This window comes from Anolis sagrei, chromosome X (assembly GCF_037176765.1).
Source record: "Anolis sagrei isolate rAnoSag1 chromosome X, rAnoSag1.mat, whole genome shotgun sequence".
Taxonomy (NCBI): Eukaryota; Metazoa; Chordata; class Lepidosauria; order Squamata; family Dactyloidae; genus Anolis; species Anolis sagrei.
In genome coordinates this window covers 32,982,017-33,002,733 of record NC_090034.1, presented here as the reverse complement: position 1 = coordinate 33,002,733, position 20,717 = coordinate 32,982,017, and the positions used below count along the sequence as shown (strand labels likewise).

Sequence of the window (20,717 nt, the reverse complement as noted above, 5' to 3'; positions counted from 1 at the left end):
GCCAGCTTCACAAGCACGCCTGGCGGGGACGAGAGACAGGGCCTTCTCAGTGGTGGCCCCTCGGCTGTGGAATGCCCTTCCTGCAGACATCAGATCGGCCCCCTCCTTACTGACATTCCGGAGAAAAGTGAAGACCTGGCTGTTTGAACAGGCATTTGACTAAGCAGTGCAATTGATTGATTAGCGGAACATGGAATAATGGATAACGAGACTGGATTCTAATTCTAGTGATGAGATCTGATGGATTTGTTATATTGATGTATTGATATACTGTTGTATTGATGTTTACTGTTTAATTAACTTGTTATGTGATTGCTTTTAAATACCTAATAATCTTGTATTCTGTATACTGAAACCGTTGCTGTTAACCGCTCTGAGTCGCCTAAGGGCTGAGAAGAGCGGTATACAAATAAAGTAAATAAATAAAATAAATAAGATGTCCAGAGAAGGGCAATCAAAATGATCAAAGCTTAAACCAAGCCCTATGAGGAATGGCTTAAGGAATTGGCTATGTTTGGCTTGGAGAAAAGGAGGTTAAGAGGGGACATGAGAGCCACGTTGAAATGTTTGAAAGGATGTCACATTGGGTAGGGGTCAAGCTTATTCTCTGCTACTCTGGAGACTAGGAACCTCATCACATTGATGAGGTCGTCCAGATTGATTCACCAGCCTCCGTGGCAAATGGGGGGGGGGGTAGCAGGGCAAGCCCGTGCCCCAAACCCCGCCTCACCGGCAGCTAATGCTTCTCCATCACACGTGGGGGAGCGTCATTGTGCAGCTTCCCCCCATGGTAGCTCTGTTGTTCCTAATGTAACACGGGGAGGCTCCTGTATTGAAGATGTAGCATTGAAGAATGCTGCTGCCCCAGTTGAGCCACGGGGCTCCATGTCTCAGTTGAGGCATAAGCGTCCTAGGACGCTGAAATTTCCTCATGTGACAAGGTCGTAGGACAATGGAATGAAAACAAATGGTAGGAAAAGCAAATCTACTTAAACATTAGGAAGAACTCATGATTGGTCAGAGGTGTTTGATCATAGAATATGCTGGAAGTCCATTGGAATAATAATAATAATAATAATAATAATAATAATAATAATAATAACAACAACAATAACAACAATACACTTTGTTTATATTCCACCCCCTCCCCTAGGGGACTCAGAGTGGATTACAGCATTTACATACATAGGCAAACATTCAATACCTTTACAATCATAAACAATGAGACACAGAAACACAAATGAAGGCAGAGGCTTCTGCTTTCATTTCTGGCTTCATCTCTGGCTCTGGGGCAGGCATGTGGCCGGGGGGGGGGGGGGGGGAGGGGCTTGAGGGACTTCAGCCCCCCCCCCCCCAATTCTCATGGTGGTTCCCGAGAAGGCCTTACTGGCACATTATTTAAACTGTTATGTTTATTCATATCATGATCTGATCACCATGCTCAATATATCCCATATGCATGGGGGTATTGGGGTAACGATACAAAAGGTTTGCTAGGGTAGACCCTCTTCCACTCAGACCCCCCCCCCCCCGAATCAAACTCAGCTCCCCCCTAATCAAAATCCAGGCTACAGGTCTGCTCTGGGGAGGTGCTTTCTTCATTTTCAAGTCAAGGAGCCTACGTTGTCACCTCCTGGTTGTTAGGCTGGAAAGACCTTCAGGTCAGCAGTTCAGCCAAGCTTCAGGTCAGTGGTTCAGCAGCACAAGGAGTGGATTGTGCATGGATTGTGCATTCCTGTGTGGCAGAATGGGGTCGTTCTGGGTGGGGGTCAGAGTGGCGGAGATCTTCCTTAAGAAGCAGCTATGCTCAGTGGCTGTTGAGGGCCCTGGAAGGAAGAATCCCAGAAAAGGGCATAGCTGAGTGGCTGGCCTTCTGATGCACTCCACAATCCAACATTTTGTTGAAGGTCCCACTTGGCATGTCATTATTAGCCATGCAACTCTGTTGATGCAACAGATGGCCAGACAGGTGGCCAGTTCAACAACACTTTGAGTTTGCTGCCACTGTTTCGCCGGCCAAAAGCAGCGCCCTGGCAGAACCTTGCTGGTGATGTTGCTGCTGGTCCCAATGTAAGGCTCTGCCAGGCAGATGTGTTGTCATCCCTGTGGGTCATGACTTTCAACCATCCATGATCACTACTTTGAAAGGCTAGTAATAAGTGTAAAATAGCTCAGTTCATGGACAGACAGCCTCGTCCCTCCACCCGCCTCCCAACATGGAAATTATAATAAGAAACCAAGGCATTGGGTTTGTCCTCATCATCACAATGTGAACTCAGGAGAGGCACCTGGAGAAATGAACCAGGATTGGAGAAGTATTACTTTTAAAATGTCACCTCCACAGGCTGTAGAAGTTTCCACGGAGCGGGTTTTACCTTGCGGCCTCTCCGTTATTAGATATCAATCATTCTGCTCCATCTTTTCCCAGAAGGAAGTAAAGGAGACGGTATTGATTTCCATATTTGTTGGAGACGTTTGGATCCAATTTGAAAGGGAGAGGGGAGATTGGCCAGCAATTTCTCACATTTCCCTTGGTTTTTTTTAAAGTGTGATTTATCTTTCTAATCCACTTATTGAAATTATTGCGCCTATTTTCACGCAGGGATTTTTTTAAATTTGAAAAGCATGTTAACACAGGTTTTGCATTGCAAAATAAAAGTCGCTTGCTGCAGGGCAAAAGGATACAATTTGCAAACTGAGGAAAAAAACCAAATAACTGTGTGTAACAGCATTCTGCATCATGATGAAGGCAAAAAGACTTGATTTATTTCCTTAGATCCCTTTAGAAGGCAAGGAGTAGCATCAAGGAAGACTATAAAGAGAATCCCATGGCTAGAAGAGATATCTGGGCCATTGTGGCATGACCGAGGAGTAAAACAGACATGGACCTCATCACATTGGGATATAATCTGGTTATATCCGTATGCATCCCATGTTGTTTTAGGACGATGCATATGTATTCAGATGGGATGCATACTGAGTTATTGACCCCATCACAACTGGTTCTTATATGGCTTACAGGTTATGGCAAAAATTCAATGCCTCATCATACACACAACAATAAATATAACATATCAAATTATAAAACAGTTAAAACATATAAACACAATAATGCTGATTAAAAACATAATTAGTGCCGAGTCTTAATTTTCCATACTTCTTGATTTTCCCATAGTCATTATTAAAACTGCCAGATTGAGGTCGAATTCCATATTACAATATTCCCCTGATGCATGTGTACAAAGCCAGGTCTTTAACTTTTTCCTGAAGACCAGGTGGGATGGAGCCAGTCTGATGTCACTGGGGAGGGAGTTCCACAGTCAAGGGGCCACCACTGAGAAGGCCCTATCTCTCATCCCCATCAGTCGCACTTGCGAAGGAGGTGGGATCGAGAGCAGGGCCTCCCCAGCGGATCTTAAGGCTCTAGTTGGCTCATAAAGGGAGATATGTTCAGACAGGTAAGTTGGACCAGAACCGTTTAGGCTTTATAGGTCAAAGCCAGCACTTTGAATTGCTCCCGGTAGCACAATTGTATACTCTCTGTACACTGTTCCAGTGAGGAATCTAGCTGCTGCCCATTGGACTACTTGGAGCTTCCGGACAGACTTCAAAGGCAGCCCCATGTAGAGTGCATTGTAGTAGTCTATTCAAGATGTAACGAGAGCAGACCACCGTGGCCAAGTCTAGCTTCTCAAAGGTAAGGGTGCAACTGGCACACAAGTTTTAATTGTGCAAAAGCTCCCCTGCCATCACCAAAGCCTGGGGTTCTAGGCTCATTGATGAATCCAGGAGGAGTCCCAAGCTGTGAACCTGTGTCTTCAGGGGGTTTGTAACCCCATTCAACACAGGCTTTAACCCTATATCCTGCTTGGCCTTACGACTGACCAGGAGGACCTCTGTCTTGTCTGGATCCAGTTTCAATTTGTTTGCCCTCAGACTGTCACAGTCGCTAAGCACCGGTTCAGGATCTGGACAGCCTCCTTAGCAGTGGGTGGAAAGGAGTGATAATGTTGGATGTCATCTGCGTGCAGATGGCATTGAACTCCAAAACCCCGGATGATCTCTCCCAGTAGTTTCATGTAGATGTTAAACAACATGGGAGACAGTAATGAGCTCTGCATGACCCCATACATCAGTGGTTTTGGGGCCGAGCAGGTGTCCCCTGTGGAACAATACCTAAGATTTTATGTGATGGAATGCTTATTGATTTTCTGATCACACATCACAACAAAGTATAATTGCAGGAAATCAAAAGACACAGTTAGAACTCTGCTTTGGTAACATTTTGCAGATGGAGTCCAACGGATTACTGGCACAACAGGGCAAGCGTCATGTGGTAGGACACGTTTAGAATTGTGTTCAAAGAGTCTCAGAAATGGCATATATCCCAATGTGATAAGGTCCATGAGAAAGGACACTTGTTCCAATAATAATACAAAAAAATGGGGTGAACCCTGGAAAACCCACGAGAATCATTGAATGCTATTGGGATAGCCAGAAGTCAATTCAGGGTGAATCCGGGTTTTCCTGCCCATATAGACGCTCTCTTAGACAATGAAGGGTATCAGCGTGAGACCTAGCTCCTCGGGGGATGCTCTCTAGTTTCTGTTTTCTTTGTCCACTGAAGTACATGCCACCCCCAAATACTTTGCAGAGGCCTCCAGCTAAGTTCAGAAGGATAAAGGAAGCATGCGGCACTGGGAGATGATCCTATTGTTCCATAATTGAAAAGTCCTGGTGCTTTGACCTGGAAACCCCTGGCTTTTCTTTACACTAAAGATGGAATTCTTTGCTAACCTTCTTCTCCAAGGAAACAATAAGTGGTTTTAGCCATTTTCTCCCTGCTTCAAAAGAGTCTTGGGGTTTTGCTTCCAACTACCTGAACATTGGTAATATTTGTTCTCTTAGTTAATACAAACATAATTGCTTTGTTATGTAACCTTCCAACTAGCTAACTGAAGCTTCCTTCTATGGATATTGACCATCCTTCAAATGCTATGATGGATGACCTACTGCAACGGTCTCTTAAATGTGCAATGAATGGTGTCCAATCTTGATTAAATGTCTTTGTTGTGCGATCCTGAATCAAAATGGTCCATTTGTCCATCTCGGCTGGATCATATATTTTCAGCCACGGTGTCCTTTTGCAATTGGGCATAGAGTAATTTTGCCACCATGATCATGTATTGTCATTCAGAGGGAGACATTGTAAAGTATATGTTTGAATATCTTTTCTATCTCGTTGCTAGGGTCCATTTTTTGGAGTTTGGTCATACTTACATGGCTGGTCTTTTTGGACTGAAACTCAAGTGACTCAATGCTACAACGAGTGGGGAGCAGTTGGAGATGGGTTGGCTGATTTTGATGAAATTTTCTCCAATTTAGATTGACAAGTTGCTTACAGTCCAGCCTATTGTTCTCAAGCACAACCCCCCCCCCCCCTCTGCCAGGTCAAATATATTAAATTCTCTCGCTTGGGCCACAGCAAGGACAAGCTGGAGCCAGCAATAACCTTTTATCTTTAAAACTCCAGTTTTGCGGAAGGAGCAACCCTTGGAGCGGGGCTTATTCTTTCCCACTTCCCCATATTAACTACCCTCTCACCTCCTTGAACCCCTTCACCAGCCCCCACCACTGTCGGTGCCCCTGGTTCCCGCGTTGGGAGTTCCTGGTACCTATGGAACCCCTTTTGTGTGTGCTTTTAATATATTATGTTTTATATTAAACTTTGAAGAAATATGCCACTGATCAAGACCTTTTGGTGACTTTTCATCAGCACCTCATGACCCAGGAATTCCCTCCAGCCATTTTACTGGGCAACATCCACATATGAAGGATTCAATCACCCATCTCTACTAGTTCCATAAATCCAGCTATACAGAGCACAACAGGAATCTGGGGTTTGGGCTGCCTGTCCTTTTGCAGCCACTTGAATATAACAAAGACATTCATCACCTGGTTAAACCCCTGTGCCGGCAGGACTGAAGACCGACAGATCACAGGTTCTAATCCGGGGAGAGGTGGATGAGCTCCTCTATCAGCTCCAGCTCCTCATGTGGGGACATGAGAAAAGCCTCCCACAAGGATGATAAAATCATCAAATCATCCGGGCATCCCTTGGGCAACATCCTTGTAGACGGCCAATTCTCTCATACCAGAAGCGACTTGCAGTTTCTCAAGTCGCTCCTGACACAATAAAAAAAATCACCTGGCATGGTATGTCCCAACACTGAGATAGTCATGTCCCATCTTCCACAATGACATTTCCCCTTTTCCCAGGACTGGATTGGTAATCCTATCACTTTGGACAATACTCCACAGGAAATACTATGGACATGGGCACCACAGGTTCCGGGTCCTCCTTGATGAGCCACTCATGAACACAAAGACATTCCATAAAATGCATGGGAAACAATAACCCCTCTTTGTTCTGTCCCTTGTTGGGACAAAGGTGATTCATTCAAAGTATCTTGTACTTCTTTGTCTCCCAGACCAGCCTGCCCCCCGTCAGCCATTGGAGAGCAGAAATCTGCGTTGGAAGCGGGGAACTCTCTCTGATTGGCTGGTGGGCGCCGCAGTCCCGCCTCTGCAGGGAATGCCTCCCAGCAGAGGCGGCCCTAGGCAATTTTCAATGGTAAGCAAACAGTATTTTGCCCCCCCCCCCCCAATCACTGATATATATTTTCTGTTTGTCGTGGGAGTTCTGTGTGCCATATTTGGTTCAATTCCATCACTGGTGGAGTTCAGAATGCTCTTTGATTGTAGGTGAACTATACATCCCAGTAACTACAACTCGCATATGTCAAGGTCTATTTTCCCCCAAGAGCGCCTCAAGAGTGCCCCTGGGCAAAATCAACTATACTGCAAATGCTTACTTCGCGTAATGAGTTGAGCCGCCCCTGCCTCCTAGCTGTCCATACTGTCAATGGATCACAGCCAATCACGGCGAAGTCAGGTCCAGCTGGGGCAGGCATGGGGAATTCAAAGGATTTCTGTCCATAAAAATGTATGTTTTGTACTGTATGAAATCTCAACTTCCTTTGGCAGATTACTGCAAGCTGGTATCCAGTTCAGTTGACTTGAATAAAATACCTTGGTGGCTTCTTCAACTTGGTGAGATTTATTGATTGGGAAATACTGAGCGATAGCTTCTTCATCTTGCCAGACACATGGAACCACGAGCGTCCCGCTGCTGGTGCCAGTATCTGCTTATCAGGACTCAGTATCACACTTCGGATTTTGCTCTCCGTGGCCTGGATTTCACTATCCATAGTTGCTTTAAATTGCTCTATTTCACTCTGATCCCCAAATGAAGGGTTTCCTTTCCATAGGTACTAGAACTTACTGGTTTCTGCCTTCAGCTCGTAACAGGAATGCTGTGGAAATAAATATAGAGATGTTTAAGGGATAATTAGAGGAGAAAAGCAAATATTGGATCCCGAACAACAAGCGGCTCTCTCAACTCAAAAGGCTCTTCAGATCTATTATTTATAGATGGCAGATAAAAAGGATGGAGAAAAGCAGTCCAGTTAAGGGGGTCAGAATGTCTGGATGAAGGAAGGGGCCATCCCCTTTGAAAAGGCAAGACGGCAGCATTAAAAAGGGCCATTAAGATCCTAATTAGTTTAGTTTTAATGAAACTGGTAGCAGTGGTGTCTGCCACTTAACTCAATTTTCTGCCAGCACATCCCAACCGCTTCATGTTGGCCTTTGATGCCGAACTTCAAGAAAGTGCTTGTTTCAGAACTATGCCATAAATTGACCATAGAATGGCGCTGGAGGAGATGCCTAGCATTTCCCCATTCATCTCACCTGCAAATAATCAAATTGTCAAAAGTCAAACCTACTGTGTTTGTTAAAGGACTGACATTTAATACTTCTTGCAATGATGCAATGGCGAGATTAGGATGCTTCTGTTCTTGACCCTGAGCTTGGACATTTGCTTCTAAAAGTAGTTTTTAATTATTTTTAAATGTCCTTTAAAACAGTTTACTCCAAGTGGACCTGTCTTGTTAAATCATGAGCAGACTGTATGAAGATGTGTCAAAATGTTTTGCCTCCTGTGTCATAAAAATGTTAGGAATTAACATATAGCAGCAGAAGTTGCTATAGATTATAGCCTGAACTGTCCTCTACGCAAAACTACCATTCCATAGAGTCACCATCAATTTGTACACATTTGTTCAATCATTTAACCCAGGCAGCAAAACCATTTTGGAAAAGCTCAGGGTTTTGCTTTGTGACCCATGATTTTAAAGCTGTTTTAATGTCCTTCAGATAATTGAACCTGAAACAACATCGGTTGTCTTTCAGAAGTCCAAACAGGTAAAAGCCATAAGGGGCCAAATCATAAACATTCTTCAAGCGATTATGGATTTCCATAGGTGCACAATCTTCTTTGGCCAGAAATTCAATAATGACTCTTTCTTTTAGCTTTAGATTCATGGTTCTAATCAGTCAATCAGGTGGAGCAGAGCATGTAGGGTGGAATAGACTCCTCGGTCTGCCACGTTTTGAGCATTATTAGACTGAGTCTTTTATAGGAATATTCTGTTGATGTACTCCCAAAGTTGTAAATTAATGATAGACGTCTTTCATCCCGGCTCCATTTCAGTTTCCTGGCCACATGATGATCTTCTTGACTGGTGTTGACAAACACAAGGCTTGTGTTGACTTCCTTCTTAACATAAGGAAGGTTGCAAACATTTCCTTTATCACTGTCCCATTCTTATCAGAGTTTACTCTTCAGATCTCATTAACAGGTTTTAATCACCAAGCAGCAAGCAGGGAGTTAGTCATTGCAGGCCTTAATATTATACTGGTGTTTCCAAAATTATTAACTCCATCCATACATCCTTCCATTCTTCCATTCATTCCCACACATCATATTAAATTCACATTTATCAAATCTGCGCATTGAATTTCTTATTACAGCATTATCATAGGATGTCTACGCTGTACACCGTTGGAGAATTTATACTGTTAGCCTGTATTGCACCACCTGATATCCACCAGGAAGTAGCAGCACATAATGAAAGGACTAAGTCATTGACATCTCTAGCCCATCTTCTGTTCAGATACTAGCCAGCATGCCAACGTCTTAAATCAAGAAACTCCTTCCTAAGATCTACAGAGATACTTGCAGGAACACCGCAGCAAGCAAGAGTCCAAAAGTGGCAGACTAAAATCCAGAACCTCAATCGGTGGCTGAGACCAGATGCGAGACTCTCTTGTGGGCACACAGAAGACTGGGTGACTTGGAAGGCGATGAACAGACTGCGATCTGGCACCATGAGATGCAGAGCCAATCTTAAGAAAATGGGCTACAAAGTGGAGTCCACGACATGTGAGTGTGGAGAAGAGCAAACCACAGACCACGGACTACAGTGCAGTCTGAGTCCTGCCACATGTACAATGGAGGACCTCCTTACAGCAACACCAGAGGCACTCTAAGTGGTGAAAGGAAATCTAGTATGATGCCAAGTTTTTAACTTTGTGTTTTTTAAAAAATATATTGTAACTGTATCCTCAATTTGCTTCTGACACAATAAATAAATAAATAACCCAATGGGTTTCCACAGCTGAGTGAGAACACTAACCTTGTTCGCCAGAGTATGACGCTCAAACCACTTTGACATGTTATACCAACCTATTTGTGGTAAATCCATGCTGCGTCCCCACTCTGCCTGCCTGCCTGGAAAGCTAATATTTCACAATGGATCGATCAGGGAAAGAAGAGTGAGGGATTTTCATGAGCTTGGCTCAGTTAAAGGCTCTGAATGCCAAGATTTGATTCGTTCAGTGATAGGGAGACTTTCCAGTCACTCATACTGAGGGTAAGTCCTTCTATGCCAATGGTTTAGATTGAAGGAGGAGTAGACAGAGAGATGACCAATCTTCCGAAAGCATGATGTGCAGCAATGTATCTCTGCACCCTCTTGGTACTGATCCATCAGGTTCCTAATCAATGACCTGCTGTTCCTTTTCCAACCTGGTTTAAAGTCTTATTGTCGGAGCTAGATTGGAAATGAGATGGTAGTAGTGAGCTTTATATGTTGGCCATCAGTTTCCAAAAACCACCTCTACCCTGTTTCGGTCATCTTACTGAAATGGACTGAGAGACAAAGTATGTATTCTAAAAAAATGCATTCAATAATTTTCATCATTTTGTGCATATAACAAAGTTGGTGTCTACTGAACTACCAGGAAGCAAAGTATGTCTTGACTTTGGATTTTGGAGTACTTCTGAATTCTGAATACAGAATGAATGAAAATACCGATTCCTGATTGGCTAGTTTCTCTTCCATCTCCTCCTATGATTTGCTGTGTGTTGTTCTTTTTTTTTTTTTTAAATATTTTTATTGAAATACATTCTTACAATATATAGGTAAAAAAAGGGGTGGGGTGGGGTAAGGGTATTGGAACTTGGGACGTGGGCAACTTTGGGAGGGATAGACTGGGTGGGGAAAGGGGTGTGAGGCTGGGTCAGGGGACAGTAGTGTGGACAGTATATGGGATTTGGGATGGGAAGGGGGAGGGGCACTGGGGGGTGTGTGTTGAGGGTCTTCTGACTTCCTTAATCTCCTTCTCTCTGGTTTCCTCTTCTTCTTTTCTTCCTTTTTTGCGAGTTCATTCTTCCTCTTCTTTTGTGTCTTGTCTATTTTGGTCATCTGCTAAGTATTCCTCAAATGGCTTCCAATCTGTTTTTCTTATTGGTTTACCATATGAGTCCTTAAGTGCATAGGTCAGTTTGTCCATATCCTTGATGTCCTTCATCTTACTTATCCATTCCTTCTTTGTGGCTACTTCTTTCTGTTTCCACTTTTTTGCTAAGACTAGCCTTGCCGCTGTGATACAGTAATTGAATAGGATATCCTCATTTTGGTCTAGTTCCAATTCTTCATCTATTATTCCCAATAAGAAATATTCTGGCTTAGTTTGAATCTTTGTTTTTAATATCTTTTCACATTCTTGTTTTATCATTTTACAGTATGTATTGATAACTGGGCATGTCCACCATGCATGATAAAAAGTTCCAATGTGCGTTTCACATTTCTAACACTTATTTTTAGTATTGCTGTGCATTATTTCTAATTTTTGTGGCGTCATGTACCACCTATAAAACATTTTTAGCCAATTCTCCTGTAAGTCGATCGAGTAAGTATACCTAATCTTTCGTGACCAAATCTGTTCCCATTCTTTGTATTGTATCTGTCTTCCTAGATTTTTTGCCCATTTAATCATACATTCTTTTATTACTTCTTTTTCTGTTGCCCATTCTAATAATTTGTTATATATTATTGTTATGTTTTTCTTCTTTTTTCCTAGAATTTTGTCCCATATGTCTTCCTCTACCATAAAGCCTGATTTTTTATCTAAATTGTAGTATTCTTTAAGTTGTAAATATTGAAACCAAGATATGTTTGCAAATTGGGTATTTAATTCTTCTCTCGTTTTTAACTGTAATTCATTATCTTTTTTCTTTAGTACATCTTTGTATGTCGGCCAGTTATTCCATCCTAGCAATCTTCTTTGCTTCGCTTCTAAAGGTGATGCCCATTGTGGTGTTTTTAGATACATTTTCACTTTATATTTATTCCAAATCTTTATTAACGCTGCTCTAATGAAATGGTTATTAAATTTTTTTTCTTTTAGTGTCTGGTTGTACCAAAGGTACGCATGCCACCCAAATCTCAAATCAAAGTCTTCAATTGTTAATGTCCTTTCTTTTTAAAGAGAGATCCATTCTTTCACCCAAGAGAGTCCGCTTGCCTCATAATATAGTTTTAGATCAGGTAGACCCATTCCACCTCTATTTCTTTGATCTATCATGTTTGTATACTTGATCCTTGGTTTTTTACCATTCCATATACATTTTGAAATTTCCTTACTCCATTTATCCAGTAATTTATTATTCCTGATTATTGGTATATTCTGAAAAAGATACAGCATTTTCGGTAAGACATTCATTTTTATTGTAGCAATCCTCCCCAAAATTGATAAGTTTAAATGTTTCCAATTATTCAGATCTTTCTTAATCTCTGCCCATTTGGCTTCATAGTTATTCTTTAGTAATTGAGAGTTTTTTGCCGTTATCCATATTCCTAGGTACTTTATTTTTGTGCAGATTTGAATTCCAGTCCGTTCCTCTAATATCTTTAGGTTTTCCTTTGAGATGTTTTTAGTTAATATCTTCGTTTTCGTCCTATTCATTTTAAAACCCGCCACCTTTCCGAATTCGTCAATTACTGTCATCCAATTTAAGCAGTTTTCTCTTGGGTCTTCCATTATGCATATCAGATCGTCTGCATATGCCCTGTATTTGTACCTCTGTCTTCCTACACTCAGTCCCTTGAGTGATTTATTTTCTTTAATATTTCTCAGTAGTATTTCTAGCGACATAATAAAGATAAGGGGGGATAAGGGACACCCCTGTCTTGTCCCTCTCTTAATTGTAATCTCCTTCGACGGAATGCCATTTACCCATATTGTTGCTTTTTGCTCACTGTATATTGCTTCGATTGCATTTTGAAAGTTGTATCCAATATCCAATTCTTTAAATAGTATTTTGAAGAAATTCCAATTTAAATTATCGAACGCTTTCTCAGCGTCTATTGTCATTAAAGCCAATTCTTTTTCATGGTGCGTCTCATAATATTCGATTACATTTAGAATATTTCTTATATTTTCTTTAATATGCCGCTCAGATAGGAAGCCGACTTGATCCTCGTCTATCCAATTCACAAGAAAAGTTTTAAGTCTTTCACCCAATATGTATGAGAAAATTTTATAGTCTAAATTGAGCAATGATATGGGCCTATAATTTTTGATGTTTGTTTCATCTGTGTTTTCTTTATGAATTAATGTTATGTTAGCCTTCTTCCAAGTCTCGGGGATGCTCTGCTCTATCATAATCTTATTCATTAAAACTTTCAGATATGGACTAATCTCTTCTGTCAGTGTCTTATAAAAATGGCTGTGAAACCGTCAGATCCTGGAGCCTTTGACGGTTTCAGCTTTTTTATAGCTTTTTGTATTTCTTCCATTGTTATCTCTTTATTTAGAATTTCTCTCTGATGATCCGTTATTTTATCTAGTTTCTGCTTGCCAACATATTCTGTTATTTCCTCTATGCTGATCGGTTCTTCTGCGTACAAATCCTTATAAAATTCATGAAAATCATTTCCTATTTCTTGGTCTGTTGTGCTTAGCCTGTTATTTGTACAGAGTTTTATGATTTGATTTGTTTGTTTCTTCTTTCTTAACTTTCTTGATAACCATTTTCCAGGTTTGTTTGCATTCTGGAATTCTTTTTGTTTTAAGAATTTAAGTTTCTTTGCCCATTGGTCTAGTTCTAAGTGGTGTTTTTGTTTTTTTATTTCTATGGTCTGTTTCATTATGTCTTCATCTTTCGGGTTTCTTTTTAATTCACCCTCCAATTCCTCTAATCTTTTATCTACTTTATCCATTTCCTGTCTCTTTATCTTATTTTTCGTTGCTTGTTGTTGAATGAGGTTCCCTCTCATTACCGCTTTGCACACGTCCCACAATATTTCTATTTTTGTCTCTTGCGTGTCATTTATTTCAAAAAATTCTTTAATTAGTTTTTTGTTTTTCATGATATCCTCTTCTGTTTTTAGGAGGTTATCATCCAATCTCCATCTCTTCTGACTAGCCCTTTTATTTATAGTCATTACTAAGGCTGTGTGTTGTTCTATGCTGTTGCTAGGCAGATTTCTCGGTGGTCCAGTGTGTCTTTGTTCCAGTGGCTCAGAATGAACACTCATTTCTGGGACGACCAGTGTTCTGTCATGTAATGAATGGTGGCCTTCGACTCGTTGCATTGTTGTTTTTGAATCCAAAACTGGCTCTTTTCCTCTTTCTTTGGCACCTCTTCTTTGTCTTTTCAGCTGCTGCAGGTATGATTTGGAGTGCTGTCTTTCGGGACATTTTATTTATTTTATTTCTGTTGCTTATACCCCGCCCTTCTCACCCCCAAGGGGGGACTCAGGGCGGCTTACAAAAAGAAGGCACAATTCGATGCCTTATCCAAATACATACAATTATAAAAACAATTACAATAGTTAAACAATTAACGAATTAAAAACATCAGTATATAACACAATAACACAACAATAAACAGTCTCATGGTCAGTGTCTCGAGTTCCATAGGTCCAATAGGTTTCGTCATTATTTGCCCATCATTATGGTCTTTCTTTTTTTTTAGCTGCCAGAATTTCCAAAAGCCTGGTCCCACATCCAAGTTTTCAGCTTTTTCCTAAATGAGAGAAGGGAAGTTGCTGATCTAATCTCCCCGGGGAGTGAGTTCCACAGGTGGGGGGCCACCACTGACATGTAGAAGTGTCCTTAATTCAAAGAGCCTACATTAGCTGGGACTACCATTGGATTTTGCCTTTATGTGGCCCTCCGGATAGTCTTGAACCGCAATGCCCAGTGGTTCTAGCCATCATAGACAGTGGTGAAGAAAGCTGGGAGTTGCAGTGGAACGGGAAGATCAAGAACTCCCTGATTGTGGCCATAGAGTTGGAGAGGGACTATATGATATTTGAGAATCAATTGTTTCCACCCATGATCAAGTGCAGCTCAAATGTTTTCTTTTTCATGTTCCTTTTAATCATTGCCTTGATGTCATTGGCTGATTTTTGTCACTGCCCTTCAATGTTCATTTTTCCTGTTTCACTTTCAACCATAAATATATAAATAGCTAATAGAGAGGGGATAAAAGTGCCATTAGATGAAGGTCCTGATACACTCTGTTCTGTCCACATTATTACTTCAACTAATGTTTTTTCCCCTCCTTTTACCATATGATACAGCTTGGTTTAACTCGGGGAACCAATCTCTGGGTGTTGTGGGCTACAGTTCCCATAACCCCCTTCCATTGGCCATGGTCGGGGATTATGGGAGATTTTTGTGCGTGTCAGGAGTGACTTGAGAAACTGCAAAATTATGGGAGATGAAACATAGTTTCCCCCCACCTCTTAATTTATTTATTTATTTACTTAGCAATTTTGTATACTGGTCTTCTCCCCTCTATCGGGGGACTCGGGCCGGTTTCCAACAATAAAATCACAACACAATAATTAAAAACATCATATAACATATTCAATTAAAATGTTATAACAGCAAAATGCAATCACATAATAACAATGGTCAGTCATCATAGTGAAATCGTTGTCCATCATTCATCATCATCTATCCGATCACAGAAATATTGATTCACTCGTCGAAAGCCAAACCCCATAGCCAGGTTTTCACCCGTTTTCTGAATGACAGAATGGAGGGGGCAGTTCTGATCTCCAGTGGGAGAGAGTTCCAGAGTCGAGGGGCCACCACCAAGAAGGCCCTGTCCCTTGTCCCCACCAGACGCGCCTGAGAGGCCGGAGGGACCGAGAGCAGGGCCCCTCCAGACGATCTTAACAACCTCCAGACGATCTTAACAGTTGATCTTATTCTCTCTGCTCATATGTTGCCTTTCTTCATTTGTGTTCCCCTTCCAGGTCCTTGGTGCTACGATTCTCAAGGTCCTAAATGCGGTAAGTATTTGAAACAAGACTTTTAAATGGTTGTTTCATATTCCTTGAGGTCCTTCGGGGAAATCTTCTGGATTTCAGGTATAGTGGATGTCTACAAAATAGCTGTAGGTTTGTGTGGGATCCTCCAGGGTTGATGGATCATGTACTTGTGTTGGGTTGATCTATCTTGGTGACATTCAAAGTGAGGTAGCAAGCATTGCTCTCATTCCAAGTTGGCTTGGGAACATTATCGCATAGGCAAATCTGATTGGACCACCTTCTTACCTTGTGGTGGCCCATCCAATTGGCCACAATGGCTTAAAGCAGGGGTTCTCAACCTTCCTAATGCCGTGACCCCTTAATACAGTCCCTCATGTTGTGGTGACCCCCAACCATAATATTGTTTTCATTGCTACTTCATAATAGTCATTTTACTACTGTTATACATCATAATGTAAATATCTGATATGCGGGATGCCAAACTGGGCACAAATACTCAATACACCCAAATACTCAATACACCCAAATGTGAATGCTAGTGGGGTTGGGGGAGGATTGATTTTGTAATTTGGGAGTTGTAGTTGCTGGGTTTTATAGTTCACTTATAATCAAAGAGCATTCTGAACTCCACCAGCGATGGATTTGAACCAAACTTGGCTCCCATGACCAATGGAAAACACTGGAAGGGTTTGATGGCCACTGACCTTGAGTTTGGCAGTTGTAGTTCACCTATATCCAGAGAGCACTGTGGACTCATGCAATGGTGGATCTGGACCAAACTTGGCATGGATACTCAATATGCCCAAATGTGGTGGAGTCTGGGGAAAATAAATCTTGACATTTGGCAGTTGTAGTTGCTGGGATTTATAGTTCATTACAATCAGAGAACATTCTGAACTCCACCAACGATAGAATTGGCTCAAACTTCCCACATGGAATCTCCATGACCATCAGAAAATACTGTGCTTTCTTATGGTCTTTGGTGACCCCTCTGACACCCCCTCACGACCCCCTCAGGGGTCCCGACCCCCAGGTTGAGAAACACTGGCTTAAAGCAATGTCTGCCCTCCTGTGCTGCCTATTCAAGCAATGGCTGTGCTCCTTTTCAGAGTATGGTCAGAAGCATTCCACTTATTCCAGGTTGGCTTGGTCACATCATCATACAGGCACATTTGATTGACTCTGTAACATCATGATGCAGTGGGATCAAGGATCTCCCCTTTCTAAGGGAATGATGGCATCTCCCAACAGACAGGTTTTCCCAGTGCCTGGAAGGACAATAAATATAAACAGGACCAGAACAGAAGCCACAGTTGATCTTCGGGACTGCAAAATCCCCCAAGATAGCTTGTTTTGTCTGTCAGACCAAATATAGACCCGGCAAGGAAACCCTGTTGAATTATTGATAAGAAAAACCCCACTCATGCTTATTAATGAAGGGCATCTCAGCAAGAGGGCATCTCCTCTTTGCAGTAGGAGACAACGGAAGGAACGCTGCCGGGCATCTAATGAACATTTTGGCTGTACCACAGGTCTGCTGGCAGAGGTGTCAGTTTTTCCAATATCCTTTAAGGGGGAAAAAATCAATGCAAATGGTTTCCATTGAGCAGAAGAGAGGGGAAGTCAAGGACTTGATCAAAGTTGTCTTCAGAAGGAACGACGAAAGGGATCGGTTAAATGTAAACCCGTCACAATCTGGCTTTAGGCTGGGACATGGAACTGAAACAGCCTTGTTTTCCTTAGTGGATGATCTGAGTAGGGGACTGGTCAGGGGGAGTGTGTCCCTGTTGGTTCTCCAGGACCTCTCAGTGGCCTTTGATACTGTAGACCATGGTATCCTTCTGAGATGCCTTGCAGGAATGGCAGTTGGAGGTACTGTTTTGCAGTGGCTCCAGTCTTTCCTAGAGGGTCGTTCTCGGAAGGTGTTGCTGGGGAACACCTGATCAGCCCAACAGCCATTGACGTGCGGGGTCCCACAGGGCTCAGTACTGTTCCCCCATGTTGTTTACATGAAGCTGTTGGGAGAGATCATCTGGAGTTTTGGAGTTGGATGCCATACGTACGCAAATGACGTCCAACTCTATCATTCCTTTCCGCCTGTTGCTAAGGAGGCTGTTAAGGTTCTGAACCGGTGCTTGGCAGCTGTGATGGTCTGGATGAGGGCAAACACATTGAAATTGAATCCAGACAAGACGGAGGTACTCCTGGTCAGTCGAAAGGCTGAACAGGGTGTAGGGTTACAGCCTGTGCTGGATGTGGTTACACTCCCCCTGAAGACACAGCTTAGGAGTGATCCTGGACTCATCACTGGGCATGGAACCCCAGGTTTTGGTGGTGGCCAGGACAGCACTCACACAATTAAAACTTGTGTATCAGCTGTACCAGTACCTTGAGAAGCCACACTTGGCCACAGTGGTCCACGCTCTTCTTACATTTCGAATAGGTTACTGCAGCACACTCTACATGGGGTTGCCTTTGAAGACTGTCTGGAAGCTTCAAGTAGTATCAATGGGCAGCAGTTAGATTTCTCACTGGAGTGACATACAGGGAGTGTACAACCCCATTGTTACATCAGCTCCACTGGCTGTTGATTTGCTACCGGGTATAAATATAGTGAATAAATAAATAGATGGGAGAGAGAGAGAGAGAACTGCGTCGAAACAGTGGTGGGCATGTTTGGGAGTGACGCCTTGCTACTCCTACTCTCCTTAGGACCTTCACACTGGAAAGAAATCATGCCAACCTGTGGAGGAGAGAACCAGTCACCCATTAATATTGACCGATGGAAAGCCCAGTGGGACAAGGACCTCGATGAGATCTTGTTTGAAGGGTATGACCAAGCCCCACCCGGCAGGTGGAGATTGCTGAATGATGGACACACAGGTGAGCGTGAAAGAGGCACTTCTATTCAAAAGATGCTTTCCCAGTGCCACTTGGAGGTTGCTATTCATTCATCCATCCATCTTTGCTTTAATGTGCATTTGGATCTCCTTTGGCCCAGGAAACCAAGCTATTGGGATTCTGTCATCATCTGGCTTTATTTGTTTTTTATTTTATTTTCACAGTTTTATGACTTAAAGGAAAAAGGGGGGGGGGAGGAAAGAAAAATGGGATGGGAGATAGTAAAAATATCATATGCTGGTTATGGAGTTTTGTTAGTAAATTAAATCTACACAAGAGTCTTTTGTATCACCAGGGATATAGAGAGGGAGGGAATTGTTATACATATTCTCTAAAATATGATGAAATTCCATCTACAATATCTTCTATTATCAAAGCAAGTGGATTCTTGCTTTTATAATCTGGTATTCATGTTAGTCCTGTCTTCTTCTATCATCACGTCTTTTTTTATCTTCTCCTTTGAGCCTGCATAATAAGTGTTCCTTCTAATTATTTTATCAGTTTACTAATACATGCTCTATTTTCTCCTAGTTTTAATAATATCAATTCATTTACATATCTCAGAGTCAGTTTATTTTGTTAATACATATGTAAATGCTTATTATATTAGTCTATCTTCTATGCAGGTTCTATATATGTATTATTCTTGTGCATAATTTCATTTTTAAAGCATATTTCATTAAAAAATCATAAAATTCATGCATACGAAGTGATAATGGAAAAATGCAGGAAATGTGGTGGTGGTGGTGGTGGGGAATTTAGAAATGGAGGCACTCACCAATAATATTTGTTAAGATTCTGTAACATTCAGATGTCTCCCAAGGTCAATTTAATTTCCAGTATAACCATTGAGTAACTGTGTTAAAGCCAAGAGAATATAAAGTGCTTAAAAAGCAATTATTTTACTCTGGAGTTTTGCTTCATTGTCACCATAAGGAAGGTGCTGTGGGCGGTACTAAACTTAATGGAGATTGAGAACACAGCCATCTTAAATGTAGTCTTGTAAAGCAAGGCCCCCAATGGCAGAGAATGCAAAAAACCCTGCCGAAAACTACATTTCCCAGAATGCAATGCTGCTCAGGACTCAAATGAGGGCTGAAGGACCCAAATGATAATTGTCTGCAGCAGTCGCCATTAAAAGTTAGTCCAATAATAATAAATAAAAATATTGAATCTGCAAAGAGGACTAAAGTAAGCAAGCATTAAGCAACTTTGGTAAAGCCAAGAGAACATAAAGTGATTTAAAAACCAATGATTTTACTTTGGCCCGATCGTTATAAGGAAGGTATTGTGGGGCAATCAGCCAGCTGTTTAGAGTCAAATAATAATACAGCGTTCCCTCACTGTTTCACGGTTCGCTTTCTGGAGATTCATCATCATCATCATTTAATTACTTATTAATCGCCCTCCATCCAAGATGCTCTACGCGCTGTTTCGCGGTTAGGGTTTAGAATTAATATTTTTATTTTTATACATTTTTTTTGGTTTTAAAATCAGAAATGCCTTGCCCGACTTACTGGGCAAGGATCATAGCGGTGGTGGGCGCCCTCCCACCAGCCATGCTGCTTGCTGGGGGCTTCTTCTTCCCAAAAGCCCCCAAAAGCCCCAGGCATGGCAGGAAGTTTCCCACCGCTTGGCTGCCTGGCCAATCCGTGGTAGGCCCCGCTCCTGGATTGGCCAGGGCCGGCTTCCTCACCTTGCCCCGCCAGCCTTTCTAGGGCTGCCCTCGTCCTCCACAGGGCTGGGTCCTGCCACTGGTTGGCCAGGCAGCCAAGAATAGCCCCCTGCAAGCAGCATGGCTGGCAAGAGGGTGGCCACTGCCGCAATGGCCCTTGCCCGGTAAATCAGGCAAGGCGTTTTCGATTTTAAAACCAAAAAATGTATACAAATATATTAAAAATATTAATTCTAACATTAAAAGACTATTATAAATCATAAAAATTAGGATTTACAGTAAATAGGACTGTAAACAAAATTATTGAATCTGAAAAGAGGACCACAGTAAGTAAGTAATAGTATAAATCTGTGCTAAGTTGAAGTTATGTAGTTGTGTGCCATAAAGACAGGCGGACATTCAAGGGAATTACTGTTGTCGCTTTTTGAAGGATAAATTGTTTTGGTCTAAACTTTTAAAAATCCCCAAAAAATCTGTAAATGTGTGAATCTTTCAGAAACTTCTAGAGATTGGTGCCCTGGTTATCTTGTGTATTGTAGATAAAATTAAAGAAGATAGCTCTTGTAGTTTTTTAAAGTGTTGTGCATAAAAAAAATCCATAGATA

At 41.9% G+C, this 20,717-nt stretch overlaps 1 protein-coding gene across 4 annotated transcripts in view; it reads left to right on the top strand.

Annotated features, from left to right (window-relative positions):
- Positions 1-20,717, top strand: part of LOC132781634 (carbonic anhydrase 15-like) — a 49,695-nt gene that overhangs the window by 12,765 nt on the left and 16,213 nt on the right. For 3 of the 4 annotated variants that reach the window (XM_067473145.1, XM_067473146.1, XM_067473144.1), the window contains exons 3-4: positions 15,522-15,557; positions 18,249-18,419. In XM_067473145.1, the coding sequence (XP_067329246.1) occupies positions 15,522-15,557; positions 18,249-18,419 (207 nt within the window). The remainder of the gene's footprint in view (positions 1-15,521; positions 15,558-18,248; positions 18,420-20,717) is intronic. The other variant, XM_067473147.1, reaches the window with a different exon arrangement.